General features: G+C 40.4%; 1 protein-coding gene and 1 long non-coding RNA gene across 3 annotated transcripts in view; one reads left to right on the top strand and one right to left on the bottom strand.

Annotated features, from left to right (window-relative positions):
• SIAE (sialic acid acetylesterase) overlaps positions 1-20,970 on the top strand; it is a 38,588-nt gene that overhangs the window by 4,838 nt on the left and 12,780 nt on the right. For both annotated transcript variants that reach the window (XM_074321706.2, XM_019710422.3), the window contains exons 3-7: positions 5,482-5,657; positions 14,684-14,822; positions 18,437-18,614; positions 20,011-20,120; positions 20,697-20,830. In XM_074321706.2, the coding sequence (XP_074177807.1) occupies positions 5,482-5,657; positions 14,684-14,822; positions 18,437-18,614; positions 20,011-20,120; positions 20,697-20,830 (737 nt within the window). The remainder of the gene's footprint in view (positions 1-5,481; positions 5,658-14,683; positions 14,823-18,436; positions 18,615-20,010; positions 20,121-20,696; positions 20,831-20,970) is intronic.
• Positions 2,244-9,101, bottom strand: LOC141569246 (uncharacterized). Its single transcript, XR_012492746.2, has 2 exons — positions 5,865-9,101; positions 2,244-2,559 (listed from the first exon to the last, which is right to left on the bottom strand). It is a non-coding gene; the product is annotated as an uncharacterized LOC141569246 (long non-coding RNA).

Consider the following 20,970-nt stretch of genomic DNA (forward strand, 5'->3'; position numbering starts at 1 on the left):
GTTTAGGTCCTGACTCCCTCACTTAATGGCTGTATAACCTCGGACATACTATTTAATATCTCTGTGTCACAATTTATTTATTTGAAAAGTGAGATAATAGTAGTATTTGGGATTGTTGTGGGGATTCATTGAGTTAACACATATAAAGCACTCAGAACAGTGCCTGGCACACAATAAATACTGAATAAATGTTAGCTGTTGTTACTGTTGTTGTCATTATTTTGGTTAGTCACTCAAACATTTATTGAATGTCTTCTATGTGCTAGATACTGTGTTAGGTACTGTGATACAGTGATAAGACAAATAGATGTGGTCTCTCCCCTAATAAAGCTCATAGATTAGGGGAGGAGACAGAAAAATAATAAGCAATTACAATTAAGTGTGATATGTGTCACAATTGGGAAGTACAGGGTGCCATGGGAGTGCTTAGTAGGGATAATTAACTTAGTCTAAGTTTTATGACTCATCTTGAAAGATGAGTAGGGCAAACCAGGTAGAGGGAATAGTCTGGGCAAAGGCCTGGAGGCCCAAGTGAGCATGGGTCATTGGAGAAATGCTAAGTAGGTGTGTTTGTCTGGAACACTGGGGTACGTGACTGGTGGTGGGTGACAGGAGACAAGGTTGGAATTGTAGGAGGCTTGTTTGTCATTGCTAAGGAGTGGATACTCTATTTTGGATCAGTGGATTTGAAGCAGCAAAATAGCACAATCAGATTTTTGTTTTAGAAGGATTACCCTGGCAGCACTGTGGAAGATGGATTGGAGATCGATCAGAGTAGAGATGATGGGACCTGTTACCAGGCTATTATGATATTCAGGCAACAGCCAGTGAAGGCTTGACCCAAGGTAGTCATGTGAGGATGGTCAAGAAGGTGAGAATTAGCAACCTTCATGCGCAGAGTCCCTACAAAGGAGCCTCTGTCTAGAAGAGTTAAAGATATGGTGGCGGGGGCAGATCTGTTCTTAGGCTTTCTACATTTGCTTGGTGGAGAACAAAGGTATTTTAGTTTGTATAGATCCACAAACCTACTTCAGTGGGCATTTTGCTCTGTCCTGCCCATGAAGCAAAATGGATAAAGCGTTATTTGGAATAAAGAAGGTAGACATGTAGGAAATTTCACAGGGGAGGAAACAAAATGGTTCTCACAAGAGACACTGCAGGGTATATGGAAGGGTTGACTTCTATTTAAGTATTCATGAGGACTCTGGGATTTTTCAGCTAGACTACTGCAGTTTGCCACTCTGTCTATCTCTGTTAATATTTAACTTATTACCTGTAATCCCCTAGGTGCCCACAACAAAGTGGAATTTAACAACATAAAGGTTTTTGTCCAGCCGACTGACACTTAAACATTGGGAAAATTAAAACCTGAGGGATGATTGGGAATATGGTCAATTACTGGGCCTGTTCAAACCATGTTGTCAAATGATGCATGATGATTCAGACACAAGGAATCAAATTGGGGAGAATAGCACATCCGTTCACTTTTACTCACATGGGGGATGCATACGTGGGTGATAAAATGAGGTTGTGTCTGCCTGAATTTATCATCATGATTGAGGTAAACATTTATTTTCTCTAACTTAGAAAAATACAAAAAGACTAAACCCCTTAGAAAAATAAAAAGCTCCTGGTTGCAGTGTTAGCATGCGTACTAATTTTCTGTGCTACATAATAGATTACCACAAACTTAAGTGCTTAAAATGACATACTTTTACTGTCGCACAATTTCTGTAGATCTGTAGCCTGGCTGTTGTTTATCTGGGTTCTCTTGTCAGGGTGTCACAGGCTGAAATCCAGGCTTCAGCCAGGGTGTGTCCTCATCCAGAGGCTCGACTGGGGAATGATCCACTTCCAAGCCCCTTCACACTACTGGCAGATTCATTTCCCTCTGCCTGTAGGATTTTCCTGGCCATGTCTCAGCTGCTTCCAACCTCTGACCTCTAGACGCAATTTTGAAGGACTCACCTTATTATGTCAGGCTCACCCAGGATAATCTTGCTTTTTATTAACTTAAAGTCAACTGACTCGGGACTTGATCACATCTGCAAAATCCCTTTATCTTTTCCATGTAATGTGACCTAATCATGAGAATGATGTCTCGTGCCCTTTGCCATTTCTGTTGGTTGGAAGCAAATCAGAGACTGCCTGCACTTGAGGGGAGGGGATTATAAAAGGGTGTGACTTATTGAGGGGTCACGGTAGGGTGTGGGTGTGTCTGCCATAACATGGTACAGTTTAAGTAACTTACATAAACAGTTTTATTGACTGAAAAGTGAGCTTTTTTTCACATTTATGTTTGGTGATGGTGGAGATGGATATTATACAGAATAAAGACAGGTCAGAAAGGGGCAGTTTGGGCAGTAAAGCCTTCTTTACCTCCAAGTCCCTTCCACAAACCACTGAACCGATTTGCAGCTGGTGAAGTGCCAGGGTTCTGTAGGGGAGGAAATGAATAGAGTGGTTTTTTCCAGCTCCAGGTTTTTCCTCTAGAGAAGGGAAAGGTCATGGATGATTTTCCTTTTTCTGTTCTTGGCATCTGAAATTTGGCACAACAACCTGAAAAATAATTAACATCTGATGTGAATAGCAAAAAGAAAAGAGAAAGCACTTTATGACTAATCATGTCTCTAGACAAATTATTTTAATTTTTTTCCCTTTAATTGTTTGTTCTTCCCATTTTGAGATGGGGTTTGGTCAGGGAGATGGAGAGGAAACGGACACAGAGTTCTTTACCTGTGCTCTTGGCTGGAATGTGAAGAGAAGATGAACAATAAGGAATAGGCCACTAGGTATGCTAACCATTACATGTGAAAACACAAAGCCCTAGGCTTTCTTGTCAGTATAACCCTGGGGGTGTGGGGTGGTGTGTTTCTGTCATTTACATGATGGAGTGCCTGGCACACAGTAAACACTCCCAAGTAGCTGTGTAAAGAAGGTAGGAGGTGAATCTTCCTAGATGGGGGAAAAAAGAATATGAGGAAGCAGAGATTTGAATAGGAAGACAATTTACAGAAACCTAGGCCTGGATGGGAAATGAAGTTACAAAATAGCAAGTGATTAGGGCCCAGAAGAAGGACCCAGAGCAACTGTTGCTCCGAAAGCCCACCAGAATCAGCAGGAAGCCAGCTGGTTGGTGAACTTCAACTCTCTGTGGTCAGTGACTCAGTTTTATTATTTGGACTCAACCTAATGGACTTTATTTTTCTAAGGGGTTTAGTCTTTTTTGTATTTTCCTAAGTTAGAGAAAATATATCTGTTTACCTAAATCATGATGATAAATTCAGGCAGACACGCACCTTTCTGTAGTGGATCTGATTACCTCTGCCCCTCCTGGCAGTTAAACTTCACTTAACACTCATTGCTGTATCAATGTATTTTTCTGTAAAGTAGGAGAGGGGAAAAGCTAGAAATTAGAAGAACTTGAGGAGTAGAACAGAAGGAAATTCTCCAGGGTCTTTGAGTGAGCTGACAGGTTTCCTCTGGAGAACGATTCTTGGGAATAAGGCTCAGGCCTTGATTTGTAGTTCTTTTCCCCTCCGCGGAGGGAGCTCGTCCTCTGATTGTCATAGGATGGGATTGTCATGTTTTGCCCAAATGTCCGTCTTCCCTTATTTGTCTTTTTATTGCTGGGCAGCTAAACTTTCAGAAGCTCTGGTGAAGGCCGTTTTCTTCGCCAACCATATTGCCTGACTTGAGGCAAAGTGTAAATACCGAGTCAACAGCAGTGACAAGGAAAGGATGGTGTAGTCGTAGAAGGCTAACACATAGTTTTGTGCTAGGTTTTCTGGGGGTTGACTTGATCGTTCTGAATGAGTCATGTTGGTAGCAGAAGGACAGAGCTGCAGTAAGAGATGTCAGTGCAAGAAGCCTGGGAAGACCTTGGCAAGACTGCATTTGGGACAGATTGGAGTGTCTGCCTGCTCAGAAGTGTGAGCCATACAGAGCGCACGCACCTGTGGGACACAATCTGTACTAGCTGCCCACTGTTTCCAAAACAGTGATTCTTCCGCTTTAGGTGAATTATACATTTAATATGTTGATGTCTGGCTATTAGTGGTTTAAAAACAATAGTGAACATTTGGTCCCGGGCTTAATTGACCGCTTAGGGCTGGAGGAGCAAGCGCAGTCAGCTGTGCTTTAGAGAGGAGCAAACATGCCCCCTTTCACTGATACCTGGGGGGTTTTGGATATTTCCCCCAAAACTGAGTAATCCTTTATAGTTTGAACTTTTACTGAGCTCCTGTTGTGCATCCAGACTTCTTATGCTTCTGCTTTGCTCTTGCTGATTAGAAAGAATTTAGCACGCTGGTTAGCACGTGGATAGTATTTTTATAATTATTTTTTCCAGGCTGGTATAATCACTTTAGGTTGCTCCATTTCCAGTTCTTACCATTACTTTTCCTTTGAATTTACATGGATCTGATGGACACAAGTTATAAATCAGTTCCTATTCTTTTGCGTTATCCCAAGAACATTTATTTTTAAATGATAATTTCTCCAATTTAGGTATGTTCTCACTTTTATTTTTTTTTTCAACTTTGTTCATGTTGGTTGGTTCTCCTAGGCATAAGTTTGCCATTTTGAAGACATTTTCCTTAAGTTTCTGAGTATGATGTTTGCAGGGGTGGTGGTGTGAGTGGGTGAGAGGTAGGAAGGTGGTAGGGGGGTGGTTCCTAAGAATATGCTATGAATCTCTGAAACAGGGTCTTTTTTGGATAGCTTTTCATCTCCTTAATTCAGCCTGAAAACCTTAAGTCTGGTAAATAACTCTGTGAAAATAATTAATTGGAAAAGTCTAAATATCTTTTTCACAGAGATTAATTTATATGCCTCCCACTACTTCTTTATGTGTCAGTTTCTCCACTCACCTATTTAACTCTTGATATCGTGTTTCCCCGAAAATAAGACCTAGCCGTACAATCAGCTCTGATGTGTTTTTTGGAGCAAAAACACCACTGCTAGTATTAATTCTTGGTAGCAATGTGGGGAGGAGGTCGGGGGGATTGATGACAAGGCGATACCATCAAGTAAGGGGAAGTTTCAGATTATAAATGATTTTCTCTAACCTGAGCTCACATTTGGGGCACTGTGTAAATCTATTAGATTATGATTATGTTAATATTGACAGTTGGCTAATACAATAAGAATTTCTTTTTTTTTTTAAATTAAACTCCCTTGAATTTTAATCTCTTTGTATTTTTGTCTATCCTCATTTAGGATTATAACTGGGTAACTTTTCTTATAAATGCTCCAGTTAATAGTAAGGAGGGATTGGCACAGATTAAGGATAGAAATGTGGCTGCTTTTGTTATTTCTATTTGCTTGTCTGAAATTTGGCCAGTTTTCATAGCTTTGATTTCAGTTCATCACTGAGGCTGGGAATAGCCACACATGAGTATGATGCATGACAGGATTGGGCTTTAATTTCAGTTTAATTAATTGATTGACTAATTCCTTGGAGCCTTGTTATTATTTCAGCATACTCCAGTAGCTGGATGGTGATACTGGATCCTATGAAGGCTGGTGGACCTTATGAAGTCATGGCAGAACAGACTTTCGGGGGAAGGAACTTAACCCTGAGAGTGCATGATGTCTTATTTGGTGATGTCTGGCTTTGCAGTGGGCAGAGTAACATGCAGATGACGGTTTCACAGGTAATTTGCAGTCTCAGTGATAATAAATGATGTTGACAATGAAAAAGGAGAAAAAGAAGGAGGTAGATACCTTCGTTCTTACCATTTGCCAAGAACTGTTCTAAGGGCTTTGCACATATTAATTAATTTGATTTAATAACTTTATGAGGTAAGTGCTGTTATTCACATCTCGCAGACTAGGCAAGTGGCCCACTGAGGTTAAATTACCTGCTTAAGGTCACGGTGAATGGTGGAGCCAGAATATGAATGGGTCATGCAACTCCAGAGGCTGGTGTGCTGTCAGGTGTGAGGCATCTCTTTTCCCGCCTCCCTGGGCTACATTGAAGGCAGAAGCTAGAACCTATGTGATGGTAATGGCGATTTCTTAACAAATTGAAGACAAAGTAGATTACTCTTCCTTTGTACTGGTCTTAGAAGATGAGCTTCTGGGGAGAGCCTAGGAAATCAAAACAATTAGATTTTGTTTTAATGCCGAGCAGCTAATATACTATATGTCTTTTGTTGTCATGGAGATTGAAAAATTGAGACGGAACATTGGCTTTGCCTTTTACTAGGGTATGTCTTGGAGCAGATCACTTGGTATTTTTGAGACTGTTTTTAAAACATGCTTTAAAAAAATGTATTTACATGAATGTAATGTTTATCATTCTAACCGTTGGTAAATGTACAATTCAGTAGCATTAAATATATTCGCAATGCTGTGTTTACCCATCACCCTATCTGTACTCAAAACTTTTTCATCATCCGCAACATAAACCCTGTACCTGTTAAGCGTTTATTCCCCTTTTGCTCCTTCTTCCAGCCCCTGGTAATCTCTGTCTGCTTTCATTCCATGAATTTGCATATTCTAGGTACCTCATATAAATGGAATCATACAGTATTTGTCCTTCTGTGTCTGACTTATTAAGCATAATACTTTCATGGTCCATCCATGTTGTGGCACGTATCAGAATGTTATCCATTTTTATGGCTGAATTATATTCTATTGGATGTGTCACATTTTTTTATCCATTCATCTGTTGATGGACACCTGGGTTGTTTCCACCTCTTGGCTGTTGTGAATAATCCTGCTGTGAACACTGGTGTGCCGATACCTGTTCCAGTCCTTGCTTTCCACTCTTTTGGCTATCTACCTATGATTGCAATTGCTGGGTCATCTGTCAGTTCTATGTTTAACTTTTTTTTATTAGTTTTTATTGGGGGATAATGGGGAACAGTGTGTTTCTCCAGGGCCCATCAGCTCCAAGTCATTGTCCTTCAATCTAGTTGTGGAGGGCGCAGCCCAGCTCCAAGTCCAGTCACCATTTTCAATCTTTAGTTGCAGCAGGCACAGCCCACCATCCCGTGTGGGAATTAAACCGGCAACCGTGTTGTTCAGAGCTCGTGCTCTAACCAACTGAGCCATCCGGCTGCCCCTATGTTTAACTTTTGAGGAACTACCAAACTGTTTTCCACAGGGGCTGTACCATTTTACATTTCTACTAGAAATATGCAAAGGTTCCAGTTTCTCTATATCCTCACATGTGTTACTTTCCATTTTTTTTGACTGTAGCCATACTAGTAGGTGTGAGATGGTATTTCATTGTGGTTTTGATTTGCATTTCCCTAGTGACTAATGTTGTTGACTATTATTTTACGTACTTATTGGCCATTTGTATATTTTCTTTGGAGAAATGTCTATTCAAGTCCTTCACCCATTTTTGAATTGGGTTATTTGTTAAGCTGTAGGAATTCTTTATATATTCTAGATATTAATCACTTGTCAGATCTATGATTTGAAAATATTTTTCTCCTGTTCCGTAGGTTGTCATTTCACTTTCTTGAGGGTGCCCTTTGATGGACACAAGTTTTTTATTTTTATGAAGTCCAGTTTATTTATTTTTTAATTTTGTTGTCTGTGCTTTTGGTGTCATATTCATGAAATTGTTGCCAAATACAATGCCATGAAGATTTTCTCCAGTGTTGCCTTCTAAGAATTTTATAGTTTTAGTTCTTAAGTTTAGGTCTTCATTCCTTTTTGAGTCAATTTTGGTATATGATATAAGGTGAGGATCTAATTTCATTTTTTTTTTGTTTGTTTGTTTGCAAGTAGATATCAGTTCTCCCAGCACCATTTGCTGAAAAGACTGTCCTTTCCCCATTGAGTGGTCTTGGCACTCTTGTCAGTAATCAATTAACCGTATATATGAGGGTTTATTTCTGGGCTTTCTATTCTTTCCTTATTGGTCTATATGTCTCTCCTTATGCCAGTACCATACTGTTTTAATTACTGTAGCTTTGTAGTAAGTTTCAAAGTTGGGAAGTGTGAATCCTCCAACTTCATTCTTCTTTTTCAAGATTGTTTTGACTAGTTAGGGTCCCTTAGAATTCCTTACGAATGTGAGGATATGCTTTTCCATTTCTGGAAACAATTCTGTTGGAATTTTAATAGGTCTTGTGTTTGAATCTGTAGATTGCTTTGGGTAGTGTTGGCATTTTAATTCCTATCATGAACATGGGACTTCTTTCCATTAGTTTAGATCCTCTTTAATATTTTTCAGCATTTTTTAAATAGTTTTCAGTGTACAGATCTTTCACCTCCTTGACTAGATTCATTCCCAAGTATTTAATTCTTTTAGATGCTATTCCAAATGGGATTTCTTTCTTATTTTCCTCTTAGGATTGTTCATTTCTGGCATATAGAAACAAATGATGTTTGCATGTTTATCTTGTACCTGAAACTTTGCTGAATTCATTTATTAGCTCTAGTAGCTTTTTTGGATTCCTTTGAGAATTTCTATGTATAGAAGCATATCATCTGTGGGTAGAGGTAGTTTTACCCCTTTTCTTTACAATTCGGATGCCTTTTATTTCTTTTTTCTTGTCTAATAGCTCTGGCTCGAACTTCTGTACAATGTTGAATAGCAGAGGTGAGAGCAGATATCCTTGTCTTATTCCTGAACTTAGGGGGAAAGCTTTCAGTTTTTTTACCACTGAGTATGACATTACCCATGGGCTTTTCATAAATGCCTTTTATCGTGTTGAGGACTTTTCTCTCATGAAAGTATGTTGAATTTTGTTAAATGTCTGAGGCTTAGTTTGTATGGTGCAGTGATTATATTTGACCTAACTGTTTTACAGAACCATTATGGAAGAGTAAATTATTTTGTTTGCCTCTAAAAGGCCTTTACTGCTGTCTGAGTATAATATGTCATTATTTTTTCAACTTTTTATTATAAATAATTTCAAACAGACACAAAAGTTGAGAGACTTATAGACATCTATCTACTTATCACCTGGATTGACAGTTGTTAATATTTTGCCATATTTGGTTTATCTTTTTTTTTTTTTTTTTTTGGTGAACCATCTGAGATAAGTTACAGATATCTTAATACTTCAATACTTCAATTAGGTGTCATATATCAAATTGATATATAAATATTCATATGTCAAATTAATATACATTTTTTATCCACATAGAAAAAATAATATGCTAGTAATGACCTTTTTTGCGCAACTATTTCATAGCCTATGGTTTCTTTTGTTAGTGTCAATTTTTTTTCCTCACTTTCAGTTACTGCCTTTGAAAATTAACTGTTTTAAATTTTGAGACCTAGTATTTTTTCTCCTTTATTATGAATATACAGAGGCATCACTGGGCTCTTTTTCCCCTGCTAGAGTGTCAAGAGCAAGAGCACTGTGTAGGCTCCTAAGTAGGGAATGCAGTGTATACAGTGGTACCTCAGTTTTTGTGCGTAATCTGGAAGACTGTTCGAGTTCTGAAATGTTCGAAAATAGCTGACAGCTAGGCCTCAGGATCTTGCACTCAGTGGAAGCCACGTGACATGTTTGACTTCTGAGGCGTGTTTGAAAACCAAAGCATTTACTTCTGGGTTTACGGCGTTTGTAAACTGAAATGTTCGTCAATGGAGACGTTCGAAAACCGAGGTACCACTGTACAGTACATGGAGAGTCAGGTGGGACAGATCCAGAGGATGCCAGCTTGCCAGTATGTCGGTCAATGATGAAACTCACCTTGCAGTGTTCCTGTCTCCATTGCTATTAGAGAATAGGGCCCCTCTGATAGACCGTGAGGTCTCCTAAGTAAAGCTGGATAAAAAGAATATTGGAAAAGTTATCAAGGGAAGAAGATCTCTTAATAGTTTGGTATTATAGCAAGGCATCTGGTAGAACAAAAGCTTTGGTGCTATATGTGTTTAGCACTCAGATTTCTTTTTGAGGTCAACTCTACTTTCTAATTAAACACAAAAAACAGTCGAGAATAAGGAGAGTGGATTTCTGGATAGGGTGTGATTGGAGTTAGTGCTTTGGGCCTCAGAATTATCATTGCTTTGTTTCTTTAGTGGCAGCTGTCTGATTTAGAAATAAAAGTAAAGGAGACCATTGTTTCATTTAAATTAGGATCAGGGCTAGACAGTGTAATAGCAAGTTCATAGACGTATTTAAATTATATCAGCTTAAAATATTGCTGAAAGATCAGTGCTACCTTTGTCACTCATTATCAGAGCTCCAGAGAAATAGCATGAATTAAGTTCTTTGGCACATTTGAAATCGGGACTGATTTTCTTTGCTTGTCTGTATTTTCCTATATTAAGCATGAAATAACTATAATTTTAAAAAGAAAGTTTTGAAAAATAAGAAATTGGTATTGACTTAACTAATCTCTTAAATGTCTATCAAAGGCTCATTATACAATAAAGAGACACATTATATAAATGAGGATCTCAGGAATACATAATTTGCATTATTGATTGCCATTAATATGTTCTGTGTACTTTGATTTGTTTCCTTTAATAGGTTAAGAATTTGGAAAGATTATTGTCTTCTCTAGCTCTTTCTCTAAAACTCAGTTTCTTCTCAAGTTGATTTTTATTTTACTGCCTTTCTTTCATTATCTGCTTTTCTGTCTTTCAGAAATGTTTAAATTTGAGGTTTAAAAATCTCTACAACTAGACCATCAACTCAATTAATTTCTTTTTAAAAAAATTTATAAAATTGAGTCCTTTTACGTACTTTATTTCTTGTTTTGCTTGAATTGCTTCTAACCCTTATAGTCCTTATAGTTTCTTCTTTCTTTTTGTTTTAACTGATTAATAAATAAAGCTACTAAAAAGATTCTACTCTGGACCTAGGTACTTCACTTCATTATTAGTTTTCTAATTCAAAATCTAAATTCTTGTGTTTATGTCTTCCCAACCAATATTTTATTTACTCTCTTTTTTTTTTTTTAAAGAAGGGCACAGCTCACAGTGGCCCATGTGGGGATTGAACCGGCAACCTTGGTGTTATCAACACCACACTCTAATCAACTGAGCTAACTGGCCACCCTTTTTTATTTACTCTTGCTTCCTGCCCTACGTAAAAATATGTAAACTTTTTAAATTTAAATGTTTATTAAAGTGAACTTTAACCGGGCTCCCTTTTAGCATAAATGAATGGAAGCAAAATTGAAGTTTTTAGCTTTTGATAGAAAGCATGGTTTTGTGTAGAAGTGGGATTGCTGTTAACTCATTAAGGAAAACAGTTCTTTCCTAATGCTTTAATTGCACTTCTCTGTTTACACAGAAAGGCATGGACCAGATCTATTTGTATTTATAAAGTCAGGTTCTCAATAGCAATCTATGCCAGTGGATCTCATCCCATTTTCTGTCAAATGAAGTCAGATTTTGATTGTTAAGAGTCAACACATTCTTTCTGGCTAGAACTTACTCTTTAGCATCGTCTTTATTAAACAAAGGCTATAAGCTCTAAGATACAGGGAAATAGAAAAAAGATTCCATCTGGCACAGCAAAGTGTTAATTTTTTATTTTTTGGTTTTAAATGATGCACTTAGTTTATATGATGGCATTTTAGGTGCTGACAGTACCAAAAGCCAAGTTTTCTTAGTCTCTTAACATTTTGGAGAACTTTATTTTTGATCAAAAGGGTGCTGTATGTGACTCCTCTGTTATTCCTTTTTGCTCCTTTTCTCCTAAAGACTCCCTCCGCCACACACATACTTAGTGTCTGTCTTGTTCTTTTTCCTTCCCTCCCTCCATGTGACTTTTCTGTGGAGATAAGTTTTCCACTATAACCTACCACTCTTCATATTCAAATGAAGGAAATGGCAGATTGTATGGCCATCTTGTTAGGGTAAAGTGGAATTTTAAAATTGAGTGTTATTTATAACACTGAGTGAGATGTTTATAAATGGAGAAAAGTCTAAATGTTCATCTGTCTCCTCCTAAGACAGGGTAGGTCTTAAGACTTGGATATTTCTAGTTAAGCTCAGGAGAAAATGGCCACTGTTTGACAGGAAACCCATTTTTCAATATTTTGGCAATCCCCACATTTCTACTTTACAAGTAGAGAAATTAAAATCCAGATAGAGAAGGTTCAGTAACACATTACACTAAGAGATTCACAGAAGTCATGACGGATGGCTTATTTATAGTTATTTCCTCAACTTTAAAAACTGCTAAATTACACTGTAGTAGAAGGTAAAATAACTTACAGAATCCAAATTCTTTTAAGTAAAGTTTTCCTGTGTCCTTTAGTGTGCGTACACACACACACACACACAAACACACACACACACACAGAGTCATACACATGCCTTGCTCCCTGTGCAGACCCCATGCCAAGATTCTCTGAGGAAATAGATTCTTGACGTCTCTTCATTAATTCAAGAATGTGGTGTAAAGGTTACAAAATGAACACTAGTGAGCAGCTGCTTTGATGGCGAACTGCCGGTCCCCAGAGAGGCAGTGGCGGTCCCTCTCAGGCGCAGCAGCCTTAATGACTTCAAATACCTCGGTATTCATTTACATCCTCATTTAAATACTTGGTAGAAAAATAATTACACTGAGGTGTTTGATGAGATGAAATTTGATCTCAGCAGATGGAGTAAGGCTTCCCCTTTCATCAGCAGGGAAACCAAGTGTCATTTAAATGAAAATCTTCCTGAAATCTCTTTATTCCTAAGTTTGCTGCCCATATCCCTGAGGAAATGCTTCCATCAAAAAGGCTTGGTGATATTGGGAAAGGATACCAAGAGGTAATTGTCATCAGGTACAGCAAAAATTTTCTCCCCATGCCCCCCGCCCTTTTTCTTTTTTTTTTTTTTAACACTTTCTGTGGCTTTCAAGTTTGACTTGAAATGATACACAAATGTGAGTTTGAAAATATAAATTTTTCAGGCAATGTTTTGAATCCAGTTGGTGTGCTGGTAATAATATAGGAGACCGTCAACCACACCGACCTGTTGGCCTTGCTGTGCTCTACAGTGTTAGCACCAGGTCGAAAAGACAAGTAGTGCGTTCACCCATGCTGCCTCCCCAAGCTGGCATCTCCTGCGATGAGGCACTTGAGTCCCCAGTCAGTGCGGAAGCTCGTGTGGGTGGCAAGAATGGAAGCAGTGCCATGCACTGTTTCCATGGAAGCAGCAGACGATCCTTAGCGCTTAGTGAAGAACTGAATTTCAAGGCAGGCGATTCTTTTAACAGGTACTTGCTGCTGAAAAATAATTTCCCTGCCAGAATATACTGTGTGTGCATTAGCCTGTTCTTACTTTTTAATGTTTATTTTACATTAAACTTGCCAGGCAAGATCCTGAACAAACAGATCTGGATTTACTATGGAATTTTCCTGCAACCGTATGTAATCTGTGTCCTGAGAGTGGAAAGCCCAGTAACCCTGACAGGCTAGAGCTGTTGCCACAGAGGGAGCATTTCAGGCTGTGGCTCCCATTGTGACCAAAAGAGCCATTCATTTGCATCTGGTCATCTTATTGGCCACAACAGGCTCGGTGGCAAGTGAAGAGGCGATTCGGGGGCAGCATATTTCAGTGAAATACTCTGTGGGGGCACCCTGGCTGCTCTGTCATTTCTCTTCTGTGGGCTGGAGGGCCAGCTGTATTCTCTGTGGTGCGCAGGAGGGAAAGCGAGCCAGCTGCACACTCTGCGGCTTGCGGCCAATGGAAGGTATCCAGCCTCCTGTGCATCTCCAGTCCTGCCTCAGCTGGAGTGCTTGTTCCCTGAGGCCAGTGATAACTGGGCTTCCTGATGCTCCTGTTAGCCCTTTGTTTTGGGAAAACTGGACTAGTCCAAGGGGATAGAGAGAAGACAAGAAAAAACAAACAAATAAAGCAAAACAATGTATTTACGATACATTCTTTTAAAAAATAAAATAACTGAAAAAATCAGAATGAAAAGAAATAGCACTTTGTGTAAGCTCATAGAGGAATGATGCCCAATGGGACCAACAACGATCTACACAGTAGAGCATATACATTCTTGTCTAGAAAACCCCCATGTCCTTTCTGTCGTACTCTCAGCAACGGCCAAGGGTTCATGGAGTGATTTGGGGAAAAGTGAAGTGTCTTTGGAGGGACGCTTTTCTTTGTCTCATTTTCTTTGTTTCATTGGGACTGTGCTCAGCAGTCACTCTGAATACTACCTTTCAGATTGCCATGTTTCCCAAGCTTTTCTTTGGTGATTTGCCTGGACCCAGCTGAGAACATAAGCATTTTGAGACTGATTTCAGCATGTTTCAGTAGTTCCGTGATCATTTCTCATTTGTGTTTCTTTTGGGTACACCTCTCTTATGGAGTGTGGATTACACAAATCTACCTCCCCACGGCCTTTTGGGCTCCATTTTTCAAAGAAGTTAATGCCATGGCTTTATGTTATCGGATACGTTTTCCAAATAGAAGTGTTTTCATTTCAGGATATCACCGTGGTCTAGCTGAGCGTTGATCTTCTTTAGCCCAAACCACTCCTTAGCTCCTCTCATCTGATACAGACTTGCTCCTTGAGATGTCAGGTTTCACTGCCTTCCTGCCTTCTTTGGGGACATGACTCTTCATGGTCAAGATGAACTAGGTGACTCACACCAGCGCATCGTTGGTTTTGGTTATTCATTTGATCTTGGTATATTGGAGGCTCAGAAGGAAACAGAGGGTTGCGAGTGTTTCAGACGCAGTAGGATAGTTGACCACCCGCTAAGCAGGTTGGTGTAAGAAATGACATTCCTGTTTCTTCTCTAGATATTTAATGCCACAAGCGAGCTGTCTAACACCGCTGCCTATCAGTCTGTCCGCATCCTCTCCGTGTCTCTCGTTCAGGCAGAGCAGGAGCTGGAGGACCTCGCTGAGGTTGACTTGCGATGGTCTAAGCCCACCTCAGGTAAGTGACTGCTGGAACACGTGCCATCTCTTATGTAGCGGGTTAGTGCCCCAGGTGGAATCTGTAATCCCGAATTTGATTCTTATCTATTGATTATGATCCAGTCATCCTGTTTTTCATTTTTTTATTGACTCTCTGCCCCATTCCCGGTGGTAGCCATTCCACAGCTTTATTCCCAAGACTCCACCAGCGAGTCTTTCTCCTTGCTATGAGCAGGCAACTGTTCCTTCAGCTTCACTCAATACATTGAGGCCGTTCAGCATGAAGTCTGCCAGCATCTCTCTTCAGCGCTCTCTTCTCCTTTTCTTTCCTCCCTGTTTGCCTTGTCTGCACACAACTGACAGGTGTCCTCTCATCGCTACCTCTGATGCGGGCTCTTACTTCCTTCAGGGCCGCCTTTTGTCCCTCAGGCTCGGTTCTTTCACCCACTGTCCATTCAGCCAGAAATTTTTATTTCATGCCTGCTCTGTGTGGCTCTGTACTAGGCCCCAAGGAGATAGCAGTGAGCAAGACAGACATAGTCTCTACTCTTGGAGCTTAGCTTTTCTTTTACTATAATGGAACAAAGCAAAACTAAACATGACAACACCCTTCTCAAGGTGCCTTACCTCTCCCCTTTGTTAACACAAAGCAGGTATAAGGGATAGGTTAGATGGTGATTCGTGTTAATGAGACAAAATAGATTGGAGGGGGGCAGCAGAGACTCTTGGGTCTGGGATGGATAGTGGTTTCCAGAACATATTTTGTTTTCATCCTTTCCACGTGCTCTCTCTCTAACCCTTTATAATCTGTCTTCTGCTTCTATCTCAACAACTTTCTCACCTCAGAGTGACTACTGTTCTTCTAATTATACACCCTGGATACCTCTACAGCATTCGGCACTGCTGACCACCCCTTTTAGGAGCTGTACATTCCTCTTCGCTCGTGTGGTTCTCCCTTCCCCGTGTCTCCTCCTCTGTCTTCTCCCTGCTTGTCATTGCTTTCTTCAATCCCTTCCTCCACATGTGGCCCCCTGTGCTCTTTCTAGTCCCTTTTCTTTTTTCTCTGTACATGCTTTACCTTGGTCACCTCAGTTGCTCCTACATTCTCAGGTATTAATTCATTCAACAAATATTTGAGTGCGTCTTACCGTGTTTCTCTGAAAGTAAGACCTAGCCAGACAATCAACTCTAATGTGTCTTTTGGAGCAAAAATTAATATAAGACCGGTCTTATTTTACTATAATATAAGATCGGGTATAATATAATAAAATATAATATAAGACCCCGTCTTATTTTATATTAATTTTTGCTCCAAAAGACGCATTAGAGCTGATTGTCCAGCTAGGTCTTATTTTCGGGGAAACAGGGTATGTGTCAGGTGTGGGTCTCAGTGCTGGGGGTATAACAGTGAGTGAAACAGGCAAGAACCCCTGATCTCATGGAGCTTGCATTCTAGAGCAGGGAAGTACAGAAAATGAATAATAAAATTAGTTACTTATATACGAAGTATCTGATACTATCCAGTATCATGCTATCTGAACTCTCCCTATAAGAACTTGGGAACTAAATTTATTTTGGTAAGTTTTTGGGTGAATCTTTTGGTCTATGAACTCGTACTACATGTTATCCAAAACTTAGGAATCAGTTAGATTTGGATAATGTGTTTGTACCTTGCTGTCAGCTGACTTTCACTCTCTGACTTCAGAAACCGAATAAATTTGGAGGTATAAGGGATAGGTTAGATGGTGATTTGTGCTAATGAGACAAAATAGATTGGGAGGGGGGCAGCAGAGACTCTTGGGTCTGGGATGGATAGTAGTCCCAGTTTTGAGTGGCCATGGAAGCCCCACTGAGAAAAGCGACATTTCAGTAATAACCCGAAAGAGGTGAGACGACGCAGGTATGTGGGGAAGAGCGCAGTAGGCCAAGTCCGCTCACATTTCCGGTCTCTCCTGCCTCGTCTGTCTGTAGCTGGGAAGCTTCCCTGAGTTGAAGGACTCATGCAATTAGATTGGACCCACCTGGATAATTCAGGACCATCTCCCGTCTCAAGGTCCTTAACCCCAGTCACACCTACAAAGTCCCTGTAGCCATAAAAGGCAACATATTTACAGATTACAGGTATTAGGGTGTGGACATTTGGGGGGGGGGCTGTTCTGCCTACACACCATCTCATTCGCAAGCATTTTCAAGTGACTTTCCATTTTTACTCCCCAATGCGACTCCAGCCTCCCCTCCAGCCTTATGTTCTTTTTGTAACCCATGCTCCAGGCAAACAGTTTTAAAATTTTTCCTAGCCTATGTGCCTTTTGATGTATTGTTTCTTCTGCCTAGAATGCCAGCTCTGCTGATTAAACGTCTGTCTATCCTTCAAGACTTCCCCACCCCTCTCCCCTTTCCTCTTACCTTTTATTTCTACCTGCCCATCGGTGAATCCAACATTATAACAGTCATGCACAGCCACCCGACACCAGCCCGCGAACACCTACTGACTCCGTTAGGTTCCAGATAAACTTGCATAGGATGAAGTCCTTGCCTTTAAGTAGCTAATAGTTTAGTGGGGTGAGGGGAACACTGCATAGAGTATCGTGGAAGCACCAGGGAGGAGTAGGCTTTTAATGATATGCCTTCATTTGATATTCTTTCTTTTGCAGTTAAAACCCTTTAACACTTGTTTGTACCTCTTGAGGCACTTAACCATATTTTGCCATGTATTTTGTTCAACTGAATAGATGTCTTATTCTATAGAATATAAGACCTGTGAGGAGAGATTCCGTGTTTCTCCATATCTCTTTGCTTGCTGTGTCCCAACCATCTAGAAGGGCCTGGCACTTAGTAGGTGCTCAATCAGTTTTAATTGACGTGAATTCCCTCTCATACTATCAACTTTTTTGAGTTCCAGGACTGTATTGAATTTGAGTCTCTAATAGGGCCAAGCCAGTGACTTACACATAGTAAGTAGTTCTTTAATATATATTAGGGTGAATGATCCCATCAGTTTTTCTGTGTGTGTTCATTCCTCTCTTCGTCAGCTTTCTTCTAACATGGAAATTGCCCTCTCTGGTCTATGTTGGTTACTGGGCTGTATGGACAAATGAGCTAGACTATACTGAAAATTCAAACACTGGTTTTGGTTTTTGTTGCTTTCCCTTTTGGCCAAACTTCCCATCACTTACTTGTCCGTGTTTTCATTACCATAACTATAAAATTAGGTATTAAACTACCCAGAAAAAAATACCAATTTCTTCTCGCCATGCTCCCTACTTGCTTATTCTTTTCCGCAGAGCTAAGGGGAAACGAAGGTGTGGCAAGAGAAGTGTAGGTGAGGCTAGTATAAGGACTCAGTGACCTTTCTGCCCCTCACCTCCTGAGGAGGACAATTAATAGTCCTAGATTCTCAGAAACCTGGAAGTGATGGGGGAGCTCGATGGGAAGCGTCCTTGCCTGGCTAGGCAGCTTTGGCTCTCTGCTAATGAGACAGTTGCCCCTCAGTCTTATCCTACTTTTGGAAAGTCTTGGAAAGAAATGCAAGGAATGGCTCACCCCATTCTTCTCACCTAGACCCATCGTGTACCTACAGTATCCATTTCCTTTTTCCCTGACTCTTTCTCTTTAACTGTTTTCTCTGAACAGAAAACTTAGGCCATGGAAATTTCGAGTACATGTCAGCAATGTGCTGGCTCTTTGGGCGCTACCTGTATGACACTCTGCGGTATCCCATTGGGCTGGTCTCCTCCTCGTGGGGTGGCACACCCATTGAAGCCTGGTCATCTGGAAGGTCACTGAAAGCCTGTGGGGTCCCTAAGCAAGGGTAAGATAGCATCCTCTAGAGAAAGCTGACCAGGAAATTATATAAGAGAGAAGGATCATGGTCTCCTTTGGGGAGTCAAGTATGTATTGAATGTCCAAATATGTATTAACTCATTCCATGCACAGGTAAGGTATTATTTTCACCATCATCACCACCACACTCATTTGAGAATATATCAAGAAGCAATTATGATTCTTTTTCTTAACAATAGTAGATAATACTTACTGAAAGCTTTACGCCAAAAAATGTTATAAGCAGTTTATATGTATTAACTCATTTAATACTCACAACAGCCTCTTGAAATGTCGATACTATTAACACACTGTAGCTAAAGATACTAAATCTGAGAGAAGTTGAGTAACTTGCTCATGGATATGACTAGTAAGTGGCAAAGTCTAACTTCAGTGTCTGTCTCTTAACCACTGGGCTGTATCACTTACAAGCATAAGCAGCCCAACAGGAAGAACAAATATACATGTAATCAAAGAAGTGCATAGCATACTGGTTAGGAAAGCATATTTAAGACAAGCTGGACCAGGAAGAATGCTTGGTGGGGGTGGGGATGTGTGTGGGGAAAGGACTAGTTACTCTTACTAACAAAGATTGACAATATGTGAACTGATTGCACAGACATTGTCTCATCAGTTCTGGGCAGGCCTCTGGGAAGAGGGTGGACTTGAGCTCTTAGTTTAGCTTGGGTAAAGGCATGTCTGTGGGGGAGTGAAAACATTCAGTTTTGGAGCAGAGAGAATTGCCTGTGGTACAGTGGGAGGAATCTGGAGCCAGGCTTCCCATCTCTGAGGACATGGAAGGGACAATTCCAAGGGTGTGGGGAAGTGGGTGTTCCCCTACACAGATGCTGTGAGTATAAATTCATACAAGTATTCTACAGAGAAATGTAGGAACACGTTCAAAGCCTTAAAAAATGTTCCTTTTGACCCAGCAATTTGATTTCTGGGAATTTATCTTAAGGAAATACTTAAGCCTGTATGCAATGATTAAGCTATGAGAAAGAGAATCGTGGCAAAAGCTTAAAACAATCTATCCATTGACTGTCTATCCATTGAGTGCTAGTTAAATAAATTTATTGCCTGAGTGAGAGATTCATAATACAACATTCCTCCTCTCTGGTTTTAATGACCTTATCTGGAAGCTGGGATGGCCCACTCTGAATTCGCAGAAAACTGACTAACACACTTATCCTGGGAAGAACCTGGAGGTGAAATTCAGAGACTGTTCACACATTTACATGTGAAACAGAGTGGTTCAGTGTAATTCTGTGTTGCTTTCATCAGAGTTGGCCACAAGTGACAGTTGGATAGACGCCCAGCTTAGGGATCATGATGTGATCAATTACTAGCTTTCTCGTGACACTTGTGCATCTTGTTGATTTCAGGTTCATTCTGTCTGATTCTGTAGCTGGTCCCAGTGAACGCTCTGTTCTCTGGAATGCCATGATCCATCCACTGTGTAATATGACTCTGAAAGGCGTGATATGGTACCAGGGTGAGTGTTCAATTTGCTGTTTCTCCATTGTATCAGTTAGCTTTGCTGCGTACACACACCCCATCCTAGAATTTAGTGCCTTAAAACAAAAACAAATTTATTTAGGTCACTATTCTGTGGGCTAGCAGGGTGATTTTTCTGGTTGGACTGTTAAAGCTAATATCTGCTGGGATCTCTTAGGTGTCTTTGGCCACTGGCAAGTTGTCTAATGGCTGGATGACCTAGGATGACCCCTCCCTCATGTGTGTTGACTGGGAGCTATCTGCTGGGTTATCGTGGTTCTCATGTGACCTCCCATCTTTCAGCAAGTAGCTCAGTTGTGTTTATTATTTACATAGCAACCTCAGGGCTCCAGGTGTATCAAGAGAGAGCAGACCCCCCAAACTGAAGCACTTTCCAAGCCTCTGCTTGCATCATGTTTGCTGATGCCCCATTGGCCCGAGCAAGTCACTAAGCCAATCCAGAGAGACTATAGGAAGGCCCACTTCCTAAGGGCATGGATAGAGGCTGGGGAGTAATGTGTGACCATGTTTGCATCTACGCCAAACTCCTCTGACAGTGTGGACTGTTTTTTAGGGGAATCCAATGTAAATTTTAATAGGGACCTATACAATTGCACGTTCCCTGCACTCATTGAAGACTGGCGTCAGACCTTCCACCATGGCTCCCAGGGGCAGACAGAGCGTCTCTTTCCATTTGGATTTGTCCAGGTATGTGTCGAGGGGAAGAGGGTTTGTGGACTTTGGTGTGGGAATGTGCTGTTGAGATCTCTTTCCTGGAATCCATATTCCTTTCTTTGCTCTCATAGCTGGCTGGTCAAGAACTGAATGTAAGACTTAATTCATCTCAG

Source organism: Rhinolophus sinicus, chromosome 9 (assembly GCF_057876585.1).
Source record: "Rhinolophus sinicus isolate RSI-liver-muscle chromosome 9, RSI-T2T, whole genome shotgun sequence".
Classification (NCBI taxonomy): domain Eukaryota; kingdom Metazoa; phylum Chordata; class Mammalia; order Chiroptera; family Rhinolophidae; genus Rhinolophus; species Rhinolophus sinicus.